Source organism: Panthera onca, chromosome C2 (assembly GCF_046562875.1).
Source record: "Panthera onca isolate mPanOnc1 chromosome C2, mPanOnc1 haplotype 2, whole genome shotgun sequence".
In the NCBI taxonomy this organism is placed as follows: domain Eukaryota; kingdom Metazoa; phylum Chordata; class Mammalia; order Carnivora; family Felidae; genus Panthera; species Panthera onca.
In genome coordinates this window covers 153,817,290-153,837,432 of record NC_138347.1, presented here as the reverse complement: position 1 = coordinate 153,837,432, position 20,143 = coordinate 153,817,290, and the positions used below count along the sequence as shown (strand labels likewise).

The following is a 20,143-nucleotide window of genomic DNA, read 5'->3' as shown; positions in this document are numbered from 1 at the left end:
CTGTGTGCGGTGCAGGCTCCAGAACTCCCGTGGGCTCAGGCTGAGGTTGTCTCCAGCTGAGACCACATCCTTGCTTAGCCACGTCCCCCGCTGCCCTTGCTACCCTACCTCCCGTCCCGTGGCAGCTCTCCCCTCAAAATCACACGCACAGGGATCCCGATCTCAGGTTCTGCTTCTAGGGAACATGGACCCACACTATCGCCTAAAGAATTATGAAAGTCCTTTAAATCTCAAAACAAGAATGAGCACTGAGGGTTTTGTGGCATGTTTTCTCGAATTCACACGTAGAAGGCATTCCATCGTTCGTGTTTCCTTAAAAACCAAAGGCAGTTAATTACCCAGAGATGCCTAGAGTGTTCATCAAACTATTTCTCGCACACACGTTTCTCGCACTTCCTACCTTTGTTCAGGTCTGCAATCGATCATTTAATATCCTTTCTCCAAGAGGCCCTCCATGAAGACCCTCAACCCGTTCCATCCCCCTCACTCACCAACCCTCCTGCTCCTTTCTCCCTTCCCAGCTTACCACGACGGATGTTGCAATACCCACCTGATGCTCTGACCTCCACGCTCCAGCTCTTTATGGACGAATACAACAGCCTCCAGCAACAAAGGGCTATTTGCACTTTCAACTTAAACAAAGATTACTGTGCCTATGGCAGGTGGCATAGGAGATACTCAGCAACTAAATGTGAGTGAATGAAAAACTAGTTTGTGGTGACCATCAGTGATCTCTCAATGTCTAAGTGGGTAACCTTTACACTAAAAACTGATTATTGTCAAGGGTAGGAAAAGAACTGTAAGAACCTTTGAGAAAAAGTTCCTTAAAAAGCCACGAAAGGATATGACTGTTACTGGTTCAATTTTGAGAGGGTGATAGTCAGTTGTAGGTTAAGAAAACACAATGCCAGCCTCCAGATGGAGGCAGCCGGCTAGCCAGAAACTGCTGAGAATTTCTAACAGTTATTCAAGGCAGCAAGGACTTTCCTTTTTTTTTTTTTTTTATAAGTTTTTATAAAACTTTCCTTTTTTTTTTTCCTGGGATGGGCAGGTATTTAAAACTCCACTCCCCCCTCCCAGTAGAATAAAACCCCCCTCATGTAGGTTTTTCCTTTGTTAACATCCTCAATTAAGACTACTTAAAAGCCCACACAACGTGTTTATGGCCACGCAAACATGCGGTGGAGGGGGGGGAGGAAGGGGAGAGGGGCAGATAACAGTCTTTCTCCTTACCCATCCCCCCTCCACCTCTACACCGACACTGCACTTTCCTTTCTAAGAAAACATCTGCTTTGTGCTCATGATGAAGAAAGCAAACTAAGAAAGAGAACCCCGGCAACCACTGCTGTCTTTGCTCTGTAATGCAGACAAAGCGAGTGGGGGGAAAGCAAATAAATAACGGAATGTTCCTGGGAAGGTGGGAACCCCGGGGGTTTTTCAATTGGTTCTCAGAGTTTTTCATTCATTCTCTATTTCTCCTTAATGTGAGTGTGCACTCCTGTTTCCCTTTCACACTGCAAGACATCTTTGGAAAATACCATCTTCAAAACCAGTAAAACATCTTCAGTTATGCGATCCTTGTAGGAAAGATCAACTCCTTTGAATTCTAAATTACTCCTAATGGCGTTAAAGAGAAACCACTCCAAGGGTCAAATGGCCAACACCTTAGCAGCTCCCCTCCTGGGGAGGTCTGGAACCATTGGGCATTGGTTGACTCCAAGTTCCCAAAAGAAAACGGAGCTTCAATCTAATGAACTCAACTGCTTTCTCTTTTTTCTTTTTAAATTACTAAGTCCAGGGGCACCTGGGTGGCTCAGTAGGTTAAGCATCTGACTTCAGCTCAGCTCCTGATCTCGAAGTTCATGAGTCTGAGCCCCGCGTCGGGCTCTGTGCTGACAGCTCAGAGCCTAGAGCCTGCTTTGGATTCTGTGGATTCTCTCCCCCTCCCCTGCTCATTCTCTCTCTCTCCCTCTCTCTCTCTCTCTCTCTCTCTCTCTCTCAAAAATAAAAATAAAAAAATAAAAAATAAATTACTGAGTCCAATGATTTTGGTTTTCTGAACTCCAACACAAGGTGAGACCCTGACCAGGGCTGTGGTGTCCTTTTATCTTGTTTTACATTAACGACTCATAACTAGGCCTGTCTTTTCATCAAGACTCACAGTATAAACATGCTGTTACTAACAAGTGTCGATCCCAGTGACAGTCAGAGACACTGACAAGCAACTTTTAAATTCACGAGAGATTATGTCTCAAAGAGAAAACATACTGAATGCAAACTATTTGTTTTCACAGCATCTATAACTCTGCAAGTAGACGGGGCAGGGGGGGCAGAGGGATCCTCATTCCTACCACATGCCCAATTCCTTTGTATACCTTTTCTCTCTACCCCTTTTTCCCTCTTCCCTGAACTTCTTTCAACTCAAGAATCTATCTATTTATTCTGAGTCACCTGGAAAGGTAATTTGAGCCCATGGAACCTCATGAAATAGATTTTGCGTTTTTACTTCAAGATATAATTCAAAACTGGCCAGCTATAAGGCCAGAAATTTTTTCTAAGTATACATATTTATATTTATATTAAGCTTTCCTATAGAACAGCCATAACCAGTTGGAAAATGTACCAGTTTAAAACATAACACAATAGGAGTGCCTGAGTGGCTCAGCAGGTTGAGCATCCGACTTTTGATTTTGGCTCAGGTCATGATCCCAGATCATGATCCCTGGTAGGATCCCGCCCCTCACTGGCTTCCATGCTCAGTGTGGAGCCTGCTTAAGATTCCCTCTCTCTCTCTCTCTCTCTCTCTCTCCCTCTGCCCCCCTCCCCCCTCTTGCACTATCTAAAATTTAAAAAAAAAAAGTAATAACATATATAATGTCAACATATAGAGAATTTCTAGGAATAACCTTAGCAAGCAATGTAAGGAAACTACAAAACTCAGAGAGGAAATAAAAGATCCATTTAAACGGCTATCCATTCCAGAACGTGAAGTCCCAGTCAATGAAACATATCAGTTCTAATCGTAATTTGTAGGTTTGATGCCACTTAAGTACTTGTGCAATTTTTGAGGGAGGACAGGAGAGAGATGACAATGAGTAATGAAGACAGCAAAATATATTGCAAGGCTACAATTATAAGATCTTGGTACTTACCCAGGAATAGCTGGGTTTTAGGAAAAAGAAAATTGCAGCCTCAAAATAGATACTACTTGAAAGGAGCATTTAATGTATAATACAAGATCATTACCAACTCATCAGGAAGGTGGGAATCATTTTTATTCAATATTGGAACAACTGGTTAATAACTGGAAGTAAAATACATTTGGGGCCACCCGGGTGGCTGGGTCAGTTGAGCATCCAACTTCAGTTCAAGTCATGATCTCACGGTTCATCAGCTCGAGCCCTGCACCTGGTTCTGCACTGACAGCTCAGAGCCTGGAGCCTGCTTCACATTCTGTATCTTCCTCTCTCTCTCTCTCTACCCTCCTCCACTTGCGTGCTCTCTCTTTCTCTCTCTCTAAATATAAATAAATAAATAAATAAATAAATAAATAAATAAATAAATAAATAAATAAATTTGTATTTTTTTAAGTTTATTTTATTTTGAGAGACAGAAAGAGAGAAAGAGCATGGCGGGAGGACAGGGAGAGGGCAAGAGAGAACCTGTGCAGTCAGCATGGAGCCCGCCATCAGCATGGAGCCCGACGTGGGGCTCGATCTCACAAACCCTGAGATCATGACCTGAACAGACATCAAGAGATGGACGCTTAACCACGCTGAGTCACCCAGGCACCCCTACATCTGGATTTTTATTTCTCCAGGATATACCAAAATAAATTCCGGATGACTTAAAAGCCGTGGACAAACATAAATAAGTTGTACTCTAGTATTTATCAAACCACTGAAGAGGGAACGAGTTTGGAGCCTGGAAGCACAGGTAACAGATCCCAAGTGCCCCCGCTTCAGTACGGGATGGGGAAACGGAGGGTGGACCGACCTCAGTGTTGGCCCCCAAAGGGACAGGGCTGGTGCCACGTGGCAGGCAGGTAGGGGCCTAAACCGATAAATGCCAAGCTCGGCAGCTACCATTAAGAGTTCTTGCCCATATGAATTCCATGTGGACTAAGCAGCCCTGCTCCCTCTCAGACCCTCCGAGGTGGCCGCGGCAGCGGAATGGTCACACCTGAGTGCCCTGGCTCTTATCTGCTTTGCGTGAGAAGTGACACACAGCATTCCCAACCATAGTCTGAGGGCCCTGGTCAGCCCAAAAGGGTCTTGGGTTTGACTCTCCCCAAAGTAAAGCCTGGGACAAGGATTTGGGTTGAATGGGGAAGAACTCTTGGGAAAGCACTGGAGAAGAGTAAAGAACGGAGGCAGCACAGTGGCACGGGTGAGCTGGTCACTGCTGTGGGCAACCTGGGCTCAGCTCTGAGAGGAACCTTCTGGAAGAATGGGGAGAACCCTGGCCGAGGGTTGTCTCACCAAAGGGGCAAGGTAACTGTGATATTTATCCACCCATTCCCCTCCATTAGGGGTTGAGGGCGGCTCCCAGGGGCATTACCTCCCCAGGACTTCTGGCTCTCTCCAAGAATGGGGGAACCATTCCCCTACAGCCAGAGAAAGCCCTCAAACAGGGCTGCAGTGGGTTGCAGGGGAAGGAACCATAAGAATGGGGACTGAGGAGTGGGGGGGGGGGGGTGCTGATGGCATCTGCTAATGCAGAGGACACATGGATATCTGGGGAGCATGAACAGTCTGCCACAGATGTAGAGACCCGAGGATTCTGGTTCCAGTGCATGTGAAATCAACACAGCATCTGAACCAGACTGAACAACTAGCTTCATCCAACCCATGCCTAGAAGAGACGTTCCGCAAACCAAGCTGTTTTTGCTGGGACATCTGCTCCTCTAACCCAGCCCTGAGGTCTCAAGATGGTTCTTAAAGGTGCCCTGGACTAGCTCATGGGTGTGGAGACAGCTCTCAGGAAAAATGCTTCACTAGTCTAGCGGGGTGGGGCGGGACGGGGAAGGGGGGGGTCCAAGATGAAGAGACACAACGCCTGTCCTCCAGTAGCATGTGGTCTCTACAGGTGACAGGTCAGCACTTGCTTACAGACCATTTGTCCCAAGTGCCAAAGAGATGTAGTGGGGATCAGAGGGGGAGGACTACACACCCGCCCCCTGGAGGACCTCAGAAGCTGTGCCATGAAGGTGATGGTTGTACCGAGGCCAAGAGACAAGTGGGAGTCTGTCATGAGCAGGAACAAGCAGGATGGAAGCCGCTTCTGGCAGCTTGCTCTAGGCGTTTCCACCAGGGTATATTAGGTTAATAATTCATACAAAGAGGAGAGGCCAAGTTACCTTTTCAACTATTCTGTGCCAATAACCTGCGTTAACACAAGACTCCACTCTGGCCACCACAGGGATCTGCTTTCAGTCTGGGACCTTTTTACCTGTCTGTCTGTTCGGGTGCCCTCGTGTTCTCCCCTCTCTGACTCCCCAAAGGGCACAGTTTCCACATTCCTTGTTACGTAATTACCTGGAGATCATGTAACCCGCACCACGTCTGTTCTCTCCTCGGAGAATTTTGAGTGTCTGTGTCCAAAAAAACAGAGTTGGTGCTCTTAAAAACTGAAGGCGCATAACTCATCTCCCCTTATATGGTATGACAGCTTCTCTCTCAGAACCATCCACAGTTTTCTCAAATTGTTTTCGCCTCCTTCAAATATGTAGAAGGCAAAAAGTATGCGCCTGATTAGGCAAGAACGTTGCCAGAGCCCACTCCAACGGGTCAGAAGCAGCAGGCACGAGGGAAAGGCTCACAAAGCCAATCGTGTCGTCCAAATGAGCACTGATTAAATGTCCTGGAGAGGAAAAAATAGATCCTGCAAGATGCTGCAGTTCCTGAGAGACTGGTTCAGGAAAGATCAAGTCAGGTGGGAAAGGCAGGCTGATAAATACGGGCGCAGAGCCTTAGCCTAGAGCGCTCCTGTTCTTTCCACGGACACGCGAGGTCCTCACCCTGGTCAGCGGCACCATCGGCCCCCCGAACCCATGACAGTGAGCCATCTCTGGGTCCTCTTCCCCTCCTTCCCCTCCCCCGGCCAATCTCCCAGCCCCGTGGATCCCACCCCCCAAATCTCTCTCAACCGTAGCACCTCCTCTCCATCGCGTCTATTACCTACTGCCTTGGTGCCCACCCTCGCACGTCTGGCTTGAACCACCTGCCTCTGGCCTCCCCACCCGCCCCTCACCCACCCACACCTGAACAAGCAAGGTCTCTGGACCCCAAAGCTGGTCACCGGCCTCCTCCATTAGACACCCCACGGGCATTTCCACTTGCTTCTCAGACTCTGGAGAATCCTCAGACACGTTCCGGGCCGGCTGCAAGTTCTCTCGAAGCGGGTGTGACTTTGTGTTTCATTCCCACGAAAATCTTTCTGAAGCCGAGCCACAGAAAAGCAACAGAAGCACATTCTGGATCGTGTGCACGAACGTGCTATGACCCAGAGCTGCCACACTGTCTCACGACGCATACTCCCGCATTCACGATACGGCAGGTGACAAGAAAGGTTGTGTCACAGGCTAGTAAGAAGGTAACAAATCAGACTTAACCCGGGGAACACCGAGGAGAACTGAGCCATCAGGCGACCCATGTGGCACGGCCCACAGCTTACCAAATTCGCAGGACCTGAACAGCTGTTTTTAGAATCAGAAACGGTGGTTTTGCTGTAGCTAAAATCACCATCCATCACACTAAACTCATCAAGCTGATCTGAATTTCGCCACGTGCAGCCGTGTTGATATTTTACGTAGACATGTGTTTTGGTTTTACAGTCATACAAGAGCCCTAAGCATAGAGTACAGACCCTTTTAAGGCGACTACGTGTATGAAGTCGTTATAATCAAAATAGTTCGAGCCACCACGAGGACTCTCCAACATTTGGTTTCCTTTAAAGGAATTCACATATTGCTCCCATTTGAGAAACTCCGGCCTGCAGAGCGAGGCTCAAGGCCCACTCTGAGGCATACGTGGGAGAGACAGTGATGTTCTCTGAACTTCCGTCCACACCGCCCCCATAGTGTCCCAGCCCCCTCGCAGTGAGTTTTGACCAATGAGCTGTGGCACACGGAACGACGACTCAGTGCCAGAGGAGCCACAGGGCAGCTCTCCCATCATCTCCTTCTCCCACGCTGGCGGCCACGTAGGCCACATTTTCCAAACGACGTGTCTGCACAAAGGGAAAAGCTCTGCCTCCTTGGCCCTCTCTGGCCTGTGAGGGGCACTGAGTGTGAGTGAGAAGTGACCTTGACCGGGTTAAGCTTTGACGATTTGTTACTGCAGGAGAGCCCAGCCCGTCCTGACCACTACATCCCAGCGACGGAGCTTGGCCTCCCTGTCCCAGCCCTTCTCATCATATGCTCCAAATGGCTCTTGGTTCAATGACCTGGACACATCAAGCTGTTTCATGACACCGTGCACATGCTGTTCCTTAATCCTAGAATGCCACCCCTCACACGCTTCTGCTCTCCCCGCACCCCCCACCCCCGCTGTGATTCATCCTCCAAAACCAGGTCAGGCGTCGTCACCAGCAAGAAGTCTTCCTCCCTTTTCCAACCCTCTGACCCCCATGGCCATCACCCATGAACCGTATAGAATGTTTATCTCACCACGTAAAAATCACACATTTCCATGCCTGTCCCCGCCCTACCCCCAATCACACTGTAACAGCATCCGTGGCTTACTCATCTCGACACCCTCAAGACCAGCATGCAGGGGGAGCAGGCACCGTTCGGCCAGAAAGAGCTTCCTCCAGGGGGCTGGTCCTAAGGCACCTGAAGGAAGTTAGACCCATCACCCCTATAGGGAACACGTCCCAGCTGTCTCTGCGCCACCCCCCACCCCCCCGCACCAGACCAGACCTGCCTAGGAAGCCCCAACCCTCCCCATCATCTCCCCAGCCCTAAGAGTGGCCTATGGCCTAGTACTCAAAGTGTGATCTCCAAACAAGTGACACTTACAGAATTTAGGAGCCGGTGAGAAAAGGAGAATCTCAGGCTGACGCCAGACCTCCCGGATCAGAATCTACGTTTTAGCAAAATCCCCAGATGAGTCCTATGCCCAAAAAATATTTAAGAAGCACTGGCCGAAGGCACCCAAATAGCATCTGTTCAGAGTAAAAGGTAACTTTAATAATACTTTCCATTTCGGGGCACCTGGGTGGCTCAGTCAGTCCTCTCAGCTGAGGTCATGATCTCGCGGTTCACGAGTTTGAGCCTCGCGTCGGGCTCTTTGCTGACAGCTCAGAGCCTGGAGCCTGCTTCCAATTCTGTGTCTTGCTCTCCCTCCCTCTGTTCCTCCCCCTCTCGCGCTCTGTCTCTCAAAAAATAAATAAACGTTAAAAAACATTTTTTTAAAATACTTTCCATTTGTAGTAATCGCCGTTAAGCGCTTTAGGTCACTAGGCCCTCAGAATAATTTGATCATGCCCTTTTTACCAAAGAGGAAACAGGCTCAGAGTAGCTGGGTACCCTGCTGAGGATTATACAGCTTCGAAGATCAGGACCAGGATTTGGAGGCAGCTCTAGATGGATCAAGAGCCCCAACCCCCATAAGGACGCACTGCCATTTGCAAAGTGTTATAAACCCAGCCCAAGCACCCCGGCGGACCTCCGTACCCCTTCATACAGCCACTGAACCGGTGCCTCTCTCCAGCCCATCACCTACGACCTACAGCACGATGCCCTCACCACACACCACTGTCCCAGAGAGGCTGTCCGTTCTCCCTCGGTAAGGATCTTACGGACTCGCTCGGGAATGGTTTGGTAAGCCAATGAAAATATTTCCCTTTTGATCATCAAACAACCCTCTGAGATTAGACCGTTATTACTAAGTAAAGGAAGTTGAAGGGCTTCCTGGGTGGCTCAGTGGGTTAAGCTTCTGACTCTTGATTCCGGCTGGAGTCATGCTCTGTGCTGTCAGCATGGAGCCTGCTTGGGATTCTCTCTGCCCCTCCCCTGCTCCTGCATGTGGGTGCGCGCGCTCTCTCTCTCTCTCTCTCTCTCTCTCTCTCGTAAATAAATATTTTAAAAAAACAAAGAAAGTGGAAGACACTGAGGTTCCCAGAGAAGTTGAGTGACTGGTCACCAGGAAGCCACAAACCTCTGAGGAGGGAACCCAACGGCCTGACTCCCCAACAGGAATGTCTTCCTTCCCCACTTTTCTACTCTCCCTGCACTGCCCCCTTACGACCTACATTACCAGGTCATGAACAAACATCCATCCCAAAGAAGCCCCCCACAGACACGTCTTCAAAAGGGGCTCTGGTTCACCACCAGAAGGGCCAAATGTAGAGGCTGAAGGGGGCCACCAAAGGAAAAGGGGGGGGTGGGGGGGAACCATGGGTACCAGATACAATGAGCCCAGCACCGAAGCCGGACAGCCCAGCATCCCTCTCTCCAAGCTTTGCCCAAAGACTGGCCATGTTAAACTAAGACTTCCTCTGTTAGTCTGAGTCCTTATGGGGTTCTCATGCAGGGATTCTCCCCCTTCTCCTATTCTTTCAGCTTACCATCAAAGAACACGGCTCAAAGACCTTTCAAACCTAAATGAAGAGAGTTACTGAGTATCTTTGAACAATCCTTCTGTGCTTCTCTGCTCTTTCTCCAGTGGGGCATTTTAGGGCACCACCCAAAGCAAGCCAAATATTAAGTTAAAATGCTTTTTTGAAGTTGGGCTGCCCCGCACGCCCAGCATCCCTTTACTTTTTTACTTCCTGGGGCCCCTGCCATTTGCCACCTTGTCCCTTAAGAAAAAGCACAATGCTTGACTACGGCTGGAGCTGCCTCCTTAGTTGTGATGGCGACTGTCAGCTCGACACCGGCCCAGCAGACCACGTCAACCCAGACTGACTTCACAGCTTGTAACGCGGTCGCGGAGGCACGGGACCACCCCATGCCAAGATGCTTCCAGAAACACAGTGATGGTAGCAGGACCGGCTTCCATTTGACCGCTGTCCTCTTGGACAACACACAGAGAAAAGGAAGGAAATGGAGTGCAGGGGGAAGGTTGAGGCAGAGGGATGACTAACCTTGGGCGTGAATACGGAGTTCCCTCCACTTCTCCTGACCCCCCACTCCCAGCAGAGGGATCCTCTGAAAAGGTGTCCCCAGCCGCCTCTGCACGGCCCTGGGGCAGTCTCCTCTCCACCTCCCAACACCTCGCCCCCCAGAACCAGACGTGGAAGGCAGTGTAAATGAGGTCCTAGATTCAAAATTAAGTGATGGGGGATTTCGGGAACTCGTTTGCTTCTGTGAATTCCCCGACGCTTCGCCTGTAGCCTTTATCCCGAAGGTCGTTACTTCTTCCGGGTGTCTCTGTATCTAGTTCTAAGGAGTTCCCTTCCTTTTAGCTGGGTCGGAGAGCTCTGGAGACCCGGGTTCAAAGCCCAGCTCCACGGCTACCCAGCCCAGTGACCTCGGGCAAGTCGAGAGTTCCGGGCACCGCTGCTTCTCCTGGGAGAAATGGGGATAATTCCACTTTCCCTACAGGTTGTGAGAAGGAGGGCGGGAGGCCAGCTCCAGGCAAAGCCCTGGCGCCCCGAGGCGCTCACGACGTGTCCCCTGCCTGCCGGACGCCCGCACTCTTCCGCAGCCCCACCGCGCCTCGAAGGTCGCCCACGCGTTTCCCGGGAAGCCCCCTCTGGCTGGCGACGGAGTGGAAAGCAGCAGCCGACCGCGTTATCCCCCTATCCCCGGCGAGCGAGTTCCAGTGGGTGTAGACGCGCGCGCGCACACACCCAGACACACGGACACACACGCGCGCGCGCACGCACACGCAGCGCTCGGGGCACCCCCGCCGGACCGGCCCGGGGTCGCGGCGCCCCCCGACCCGCTGGGGCCCGGGGCGCGCGGCACTTACTTACCCGGGGCGGGAGGCGCGGGCCGGGCCGGGGGCGGCGGCGGGCGCGGGGTGGGCGCGGCGGCGGGCATGGCGGGGCGGCGGGCTCGGGCGCCCGGGGGGCGGCGGTGGGAGCGCGGGGCCGCGGCTCGACGGCCGAGCGGGCGCGGGGAGGCGGGGCGCGCGCTCTCTCTCTCTCTCTCTCTCTCTCTCCTCCCCCCTCCCGCCCCGAGCTGCGCCGCGCCCGGCGACGGCCACCGGCAACGTCTCCGGGGGCGCCGGGCTTAGCAACCGCGCGGCGCCGCAGCCTCGCTCCCCGCGCCGGCCCGGCGTGCGCGCCGCGCCGGGCCCTGGAGGCGGGGCGGGGCGGGCGGGCGACCGGCGCCCACACCCCTGCTCCGCCCGCGAGGGCCGGGCGGCGGCCCTCGGGGGGGGGGGGCCCCTGGGCGGCCCCGCCCCCCGAGCCCGGTCCAGCCCCCTCCGCGCTCCCTCCGCGCTCGCTCCTGCCCCGCAGGGCGGGATCCTGCTTCGAGCCGGAGGCTCGCCCCCTTCCTCTGTAGGCGGCAAACCGAAGACGTCCCCAGGACCCCCACAGCCCTCGCGCCTCCTGGCAGATCGGCGTCCAGACTTCCCGCAGCCCTCCCTCCCTCCCACCCCACTCCCACTCCCCTAGCACCCTGACCCCACGTCCTGCAGCCACCTACATCCTCCCGCCCCCCCAGATTCGGACACCTGCTCACACTCTGACCACACCCCTGGCTTCTAAGGCACAGCCTGCAGAACAGCCCTCAGCCTCACGTCTCCGGGCACCATCCGAAGGCTGCTCCATGCCCCTTGCCTTGTTATACCCCTTCCAAGCACCGTACGCCCATTCCTCATCTTTGCACGTATCCCAGGTCTGCCTCACTGTCCCAGGTGACGCGTATCCTCAAGCACTGGCTCGGCCCCTCCTGGGAGACATGATGAATACAGGGGACCACCGTGCACGCACCTGTCCACATGGCCCCTGACAAGATTACAGAAGTGGTCTTGATTTTGCCCTGATCCATCGGGTCACAGAGTGGCCCTGTCCAATGCTGGTGTTCTGTGAAATTGTTCAGGTTCAACAGAACCCCGAGGCTGAGCGGATCGTCCCAGGCCAGGTCCCAGATGTCAGCATCTGTCTTTCTCTCTCACACATACCTAGTCTAAAAGAAGACTGTTCTGCTGCTCAGGGATGACCTCGGCACCAAATCTCTTTCCAGGCTCCCACAGGCCCGCCTTCAACATGCTGGCCTTTCTCCTCAGACTCAGGCTGTTGCCTGGGGGTCACAGAATGGCTGCCGCAGCCTTAGGAAGCCATTGAGTGAAAAAGCAGCTTCTGCTTCCGGCTGGTTGGATGACCGGACAACCCAAAGCAATCATCGAGGACCATATTCAGTAATCCAGTTCACCAACAACGACCAAAATGACAAAGGACCTGCCTTCAAGTCACTTACCTTCTAGTGGGGGGGAGACAGATAATGAAATAATCAAGTGTCATTATAAGTGATATGGAGAAAGAGGAAGTAAGGAAAGGGGGATGTTGTTATTTTAAGCTGGGCAGTCGGGAAAGGCCTCACTGACAAGGTGGTATTTAAGCAAAAGCCTGAAGGAAGAGCCTATTTGGAAATTTCTCTAGGTGGTAAGTGCCCTTCAGCTACTTAAATACTTTCTTTTTAGCAGCCTTGAGCAGTCACTCCTCCTGGCCCTATCATTTATATTTTAAGAGTAAGTAAAATTTAAACTGAGTTTGAGAAAAAAAAAGCTTTAACCGGTGGAAGAGAGATCATATGACTTGTATTTTCTTCCTTGCAAAAGCAACAGTCCAGCAGTGTTTAATTACTGGTTAGATAATCATCTATATGTGCATTAGATACACACATTAAACAAGTACAATGAACACCTTCACCGAAGTTATCAGATTACCCTGCAACAGTAAGAGATAAATATGATACGTCTTTGTCAAACACTTTGCAAGACATTATCAGTTTCCTCCTTAATACTTCTTCCCTCTCTCTGACCTAGAAACACACCTCAAAGTTTAGCTGAGCACATTGCAGCCTGGAATAAAGAATATATATCCTGGGCTCCCTTGCACGCAGGAATGGCCATATGGAAAGTTTCTGGCCAATGAAATAGAATAGGATGTGTTGTGTGGGAGTTTCAAATGGGCTCCTTTAAAGACTCTGATGTGGTTAACAGGTACAGTCCTTTGTCCCTCTCAACCTGTGTCTTTTGTCCAGGGTTTCACACATGTCTGTGGTTGGTTGGATTATTATTTCAACTCTTCACCCCGCCCCTTGATAGAATTAAACAACCCTGACAGAATTAGACAAGTACATGGAATGTACTTCCCAAACCCAGATTTGAGACTTGACCATTTTCCTGACTTTGGCCAATGACATGCTATCAGACGTAACGTGAATGGAAGCATGGAATGTACCCCTGTGGTTTGCTTTGCCCTTGCATGCTCCTGCCAAGGGCCCAGGTGGCAGCTGGTCCAAGCAAAATGTCAGGAAACGTGCAGCAGACCTAAAGTTGGACCTGCTGCTATGTTCAGCCAACCTGCAGACCAAAGCAGAGCCACCCCATCAGACATTCAGACCTAGGAGTGAACAAACAAATGCCCATTGCTGTAAGCTATGGAGTTCGGGGCTGCTTTGTTCCTCAGCATTATTGCAGCAAAAGCTAGCTAACATGATGGTTGACGATGGCTGGAGCCTCGGCAGCCATCTGGGGTCATGTGCTCACCTTGAAAATGGAGGCCATGCCTTCAGACTTGCAGAGCGGAAAAATAGGAGCCTGAGTCTCTTACAACATCATGGAGCTACCATACCACCCCTCAACTCTCGACTTTGGCCTTTCCCTTTAAGAGAGAGTAAATCCTCGCACGTGTCAGTTACCACTCTCAGAGTCTGTTGTTTTGGTCGCTAAGGGATGATTTGTATCAATTGGCTCCCAAAGGAAATCACTTTAGTTTCGTATTAAGAGAAGCACTGACCACATACATTTGCAATCTTTTACGTCAAATGGTCAAATGGAACACAGAAAAGAATCATCATGCTTACGGGTGATCTACTTCAGGAGCAACTCACTTAGCATAGCTGAAAAGAAGGGAGTAACAGTCCCCGTGGTCTGGACGAGGCCTCAGAGCTATTTTGATGGCAAATGATCAAAAGTCACTCAAGCGGCTCAAGGCGGCAGGCAGCACAGGATCCGAGGAAATCTCACAAACATCCAAAAGCAGGTTGGCTACCACCTCGGGACCTGACTCCCGAATGTCCCCTGCAATTGCCGCCCCTGAGAATCCAGTTTGTCCAGGAAGGAATATCCTCAGCCCAGCTTATTTATTCTGACCAGGCTCCTTAAACCACTGGCCCACCGTTGGATGGGCTGCTTTGGGGTAAGTGTCCATCCCCGGTGGCAACAGCCACGGATCCGCGGGAAAGCAGCTGGAAAGGAAGCAGAGGCTGAAGGTGTGGAATGGGGGCCTCTCCGAGGCTGTGCCTAGAATATTCTAAGCCTGGAGGGGAAATTGCTAACGGCAGGGAAGCTGACTGACAGATCCAGGACACCGGGTCGGCTTTGCTAAGGAGGTAGCTGGGAACATTTCGGGGAGGTCAAGCCCAGGTGGGGTATCACTGCCAGACAAGCTTGCAGGAGAGACCTACATAAGGGGGTGATGAAGCCTCCAGGAGCAATTGTTCCGCTTCCCAGCGTTGCCCGGGCTGACGCCAGATTGAGATGGAGGAAAAGGAGAAAAATTGAGAATCTTAACACAGACCACTATTCCAGCACATTTGCAGCGTGCGTTCTCCCTGTCATATGGCTAGGACGTTACACTTCTCCCTAGCATATGGATAGGACGTTTCCAGGCACCTCCCCCCGCCCCCACCTCCTCAGACCTGCCGCAGCGGGCCTTGTTTCCTCTCTTTCTGCCTTGCTGATTTGACTACCCCGCTAACGACCTTGTCTGCCAGGCTCCGTGAGCGCCACACAGTCCTCGCTGTGTTTCATCGCACTGCAGCGTGCGACCGGCCTTGAAACTCTCTCCTCTCCTGGCTTCTGTGGTGCCAGTTGCTTTTCCTTCCACCCCACCTTCCAAAAGCGAACATCTTTACTGCTTCGTGGGTCTCTCGTCCTCCACTCAGGCCTTAAATTGCTACGGCGTGGGGCTTTGCTCTTGGCTTTGGGAGACTCACCCCAGGCTTGATCTGATCCAAGCCTTAGTTCTAACTTCAGGCCAGTTTCGCCTTGCCTCCCCCAAGATCAGCTCAGTCGCCTCCTGGACAGCCCCTCGGGGGCCTCTCATTGGCACCCCTCACAACATGTCCAAAACAAAGCTCATCGTCCGTCCCCCCGGATCTGTTCTTCCTGCTGGATTCTTGGTCTCATTTAATTCAGGGTTCCAAGCCATAAGCCCAGGAATGACTATCAACTCCACATCCATTCACTAAACCCTGTCCTCTCACCACCACCTCCCCGCCATTGCCTTGGTCACACTCTTTCCATCCTTATTCCCAAATCACCAGCCTTACTGGAGCCAAGGAAACCTTTCTCCATGTGGCTCTAGACGTTACATAATTTCGCCACTAAAAATCTGCCAGTGACTCTGAGTGCCCAGAGAACTAAGTTCCCGACCCCTTAGAATGATCTTCAAGGCTCTTCAACCTCTGGTCCTGTCTACCTATTAACTCTCATGTCCTGCCGTTCCCCCAGGGGCACTCTGGGCTCCAGCTAGCACACATTCCTTGCTTTGTCTTGACTGCCATGTTTTTCCATACACCGCCCCATCTGTCCCTGAGCAGTCCTTACTCCAGTGTCACCTCCCCACAGTAAGCAAGCTGCCAAGCCATGACTCAAGCCCTAACTCGTCGGCCCCCTCTACCAGCAGAAGAATAAGAAAGTAGGGTATGAGAAATGACTGCAGCATGGCCACTGTGATCTCGCACCCGTGCTGACAACTGACCCAGGCACTGGCACCTTCCGTTCGGCCAGTGATTCTTACCTACGGGAAGTCATTCCAAATGCCTCCATCTGGCTTGGCCTGAGTCAACACTAGTGATAGGTTTCAAAAGGGAATGAAGTCAAACCTGCTGCCCAAGACAAAATACAGGATTTCCTGTGGATGTCCTTCATGCCTGTAATCTCGCTTCACCCTTTAGTCCTCTTTGTGTCACCCTTTGTGTCAGCTCTGTGTAGACGTGATTGGAGGAAGAGATCCAAACTGTTAACACATTTTCCGGATACAAGCTCCTGCTTTTAAATGAGTGTCTTTCCAACGTCTGCTAAAATCTCCCTTTAGGCCCTCCGGATGCCCAAGAATATGGCACTCGGTGCTGCATTTTCACAATAAAAACAAACCCATTTGTGCGGCGCCTGGGTGGCTCGGTCGGTTGAGCGTCCGACTCGTGACTTTGGCTCAGGTCATGAACCCAGGGTTGTGGGCTGTAATCGAATTAGATTACAGTAGCTAGAAAACTGGACTGGGCCTCAGTCTGAGAAAGCTAGACTGTAGCACAACAATATGTGTAATCTGTATTGAATCACCACACTTGCCTTCAAAAAAAAGAAGAAGCAGTAAGTAAATGACATCCAGTCCTAAGATTCCAGAATAAGACATGTAGGCATGCAAAGTTAAAAATGTACATAGGCCCATGCGCATTTGCAAAATGTATCCATATGCATGGTTCATGACTATGTATGGGACACTGACCCTGACAGAGCTATGATGAAATTGCTAAATTGATGGCCCAGATCCTATCTAAAATTTTAAGACAAATGTATCAATGACTCCATTGGCCTTAAATAAATCCTTTCGGTTTGTCTAGATGTCAAATGAAGGATAGGTGACCTCAGGTAAGGTTGCTATCCTCAAAGATAAACAGAGAAAGTGGACGGAACGTTCCTGATTCTTACATTTAGTCGAAGGCTTGTTGCTCTAAGGCAGGGATCTGCCTACACTACATGGAACACTACATGGAACTCACCGCCAAATCTGGCCCTTTGCCAGTGGGTGTAAATAAAGTTTTATTGGAATGCAGCCACATCTGTTCCGTGTATTGTCTACGCTGCTTTTGAATAGTTGTGACAGACACTGTGTATTCTGCAAAACCAAACATATCTATTGCATCTTTTTCTTTACAGAAAAAGTTTGTGGACCCTTGTATCGTCAACACGTTTCTGTGGTCTGCCTTTGGATAAAATGGGGAAAAAAAAAAAAAAGCAAGCCCCCAAAGAGTACTTATTTGTTGCAAGCTTAATAACGTTGAAAACTTTTATGGAAAAGAAGTGAAAGCTCCTCATTCTCAGGTTCAAGGCAGTCATTCTGCTTTACTCCGGCCCTTTCAGTGTCCAACCGCTCAGTAGATTTACCCCCTCTCTGAACATTCTCAAAATCCCTACCAAGGAGAGAAGCCCAATGCTAGAGGGGAGACGAGCATTTCTGATCTATCAGGAGCTTCCATGAAGGGACACCTCTTGTTAACCCCCTAACGCTGTGAGATAGTAGGGTCATCTTACCGTTTGTCTCCATTTTCCCGTATTTTTAGACACTTAGGAAAGCTGAGAATTGGAAAGGTTAAGAAACTCATCCCAAATCACACAGCAGCCTTGTCGGTGGCAGAGGTCAAATTGGAACCCGGGTCTGTCTGACATCAGTGCCCATGTTCCCTCCACCGTGTCTTGCTGCCTGATAGATTTATCCATGTATTCCTCCAGTAAATAATTAGCAGGCCCTTCAGGAGTATCTACCGTGTTCGGTGACTATGTCACCATGCCAGGCATGGTGAGGACACAAAGATCCTCAGAAACAATGAAGAGTGACCGCTAACCACAGTAAGATACATTTCAAGTAAGATTGCTGAGACCCCTCCCACCTCAGAAGCCCCCTCAATCCACAGTCTAATGAAACAAATTAAGAGTAACTATATCCTTACGATAGTTCCATGATTTTATTTTTCTAAACGATACAGTGTTGAGTGTGCAGATCGTATCCATTATGTAGGGACTGTCGGCATCATGTCAGAGAATGGCTCATGAAATCTGAAGCAATTTCTCCAACGATTCAGTTTTTCTTTATCTAGATTACCTTTGAATTTATATTAACCACCACTCCAGACATAATTCTGGCGTCCTGTTGGCGTGGAACCCACCAGACTGTGATGAGTCAGACACAGTCACTATGCTGGGTTTTCTAACTTGGGTGTCATTATTTTTTCAGTATGGTCTTAGGCAATCTTTCTTGTCTAAAACTTAAGAAACTGGAATTTTATTCTACACTCTTGGTAGAGCATCTTAAATTTCCAGTGACAGCTCTGGTTACTTAAGATAATTATACTATTTCTTTCTACGGACCTTTCATAGCCGTATGAAGCCTTTTGTAGAAGCCTAAAAGTGGTAAAGAAAATAGTATCGTAAACGTTGCCACTCTAAATAATGTTTTAAATGTAAATAGTGGGCACCTGGGGGGCTCAGTCGCTTAGGTGTCTGACTCTTGGTTTCAGCTCAGGTCACGATCTCAGGGTTTCGTGAGTTTGAGCCCCGCGTCCGGCTCTGTGCTGACAGCATGGAACCTGCTTGGGATTCTTTCTTTCTACCTCTCTCTCTGCCCCTCTCCCACTCACGCTCTCTCTCTCTCTTTCAAAGTAAATAAATAAACTCTTTTTTTAAAAAATGTAAATAGTGAAACTCCAGTAGAAGCATCCAATGTGAATCTGTCTGTGACAAGTGAAGGATGCTAGGGAATGATGTGTGGTTTCACACACACGGGGGGGTTTTCTGCAAGTCGGAGGTTCAACGGTGAAGATGTAAAAGCTTCCCTTCACTGGAGCATCAATCTACTAAACCCCAATGCTCAGAAGCAATCTGTCTTGAACCCCTGTTGAACAGATGACTGGAACTTGTCGACACTTTTCATCATTTTCAGACGAAGCACAGTGAGAGCCACAATTACAGGCTACCCGGTTTCTCCGCACCCTCCCCAGAATGTTATGTGTCCCAGTGTGAAACTGACAAATTGTGAATTAATGGCTGAAAAAAAAGACTAAAGGCTGTGGATGTGTCACTCCCTGCCGTCCTCCTCCCAGCAAAAACAGGAATGAATGTCTTATAAAACCAGCCACAAGGATCAAGAGAGAGTTATGCCTGAGGAGAAAGCAGAGAGGGGTCGTAGCCAAAGTCCCTTAGCTAATGACAATACAGGGAGTCCCGTAAAATCAGCAGGATACAAGAGGAAAGGGCAGTCTGCACTGTGTGTGTGCGTGAACGACAGAAGTTCTTTTGGCCTAGATTTGGACAAAGTACTGAAGGGTGGAATCAAGCTCTTGATAAAAATATGAGAGGAAAGTTCTCAATGACCCTCACGCTCCAGGAGAAGAGATTTTCTTTTTTTTTTTTTTTTTTTTGGCACCTGTGCTGTGAATTGGAAAACAAGTGTCGGACTCAAGACTGATGGAGCCTCAGCCACATGGGAAGCCAAAAAGAATATTCAGGGCCAATCCATACACAGCTTGATCAACAGAGGATTGTCAGCGGTCAACAGCCCGCCCACTGGTCCTGGTATCATGTCGAAGGAGCCAGTGAGCGTCATGAACATGATCAAATTAGAGCGACCTACCGTTTGCTTTCTCAGCATGCTGTGACAAGGAACCGGCAACAAGAACAATTCTGCTTTTCCCACACTCAAGGGTGACTCAAGAAATGTGCTCCCATTAAATTACAGAGATGGAGATCGTAAAAATGGCTTTTTCATGCCATTGATAATATAAAAAAGATCTCTTCTCTGATTCCAAGTGGCAAGGGTCAGTGACATATTCAGCATCTTAGAGAGGCTGAACTTACAACCTCAAAGCTAGTAAATATATAGCAATTGGAAAGATCAAAGATAAGTTAGCAGAATTTCAGAGAGAGGTTGAGCTGTGGCACAAATGGGTCCATCACAGAATGGGATTTTTACCCAAAGCTTTATTTTTCTTCATTCATCAGAGAAAAGTCATTGTCATATAATTGAACATGTTGAAAGGTCACATTCAAACACTGCACCAGTCCATGAAGAAAAATCTTTCCTGGGCCAAGAAGTCAAACAAGAGCAGAACTGGCATGCCGGTGGGAATCTCTCCCAAGTTCAGACACCGATCCTCCAGGGCTCAAAGTGCAATGTCACTCGCAACCTGACAGACTCTGAGTATAATCTTCAGCAAGAAATTTTCTGGGTGATAGTCCAA

General features: G+C 49.9%; 1 protein-coding gene across 1 annotated transcript in view; it reads right to left on the bottom strand.

The window, feature by feature from the left end:
* DCLK3 (doublecortin like kinase 3) overlaps positions 1-11,414 on the bottom strand; it is a 50,025-nt gene extending 38,611 nt beyond the window's left edge. The window contains exon 1 of the mRNA XM_060638204.3: positions 10,924-11,414. Coding sequence (XP_060494187.3) covers positions 10,924-10,990 — 67 coding nt within the window. The 5' untranslated portion in view covers positions 10,991-11,414. The remainder of the gene's footprint in view (positions 1-10,923) is intronic.
* Between the last annotated feature and the right edge of the window lie 8,729 nt (positions 11,415-20,143).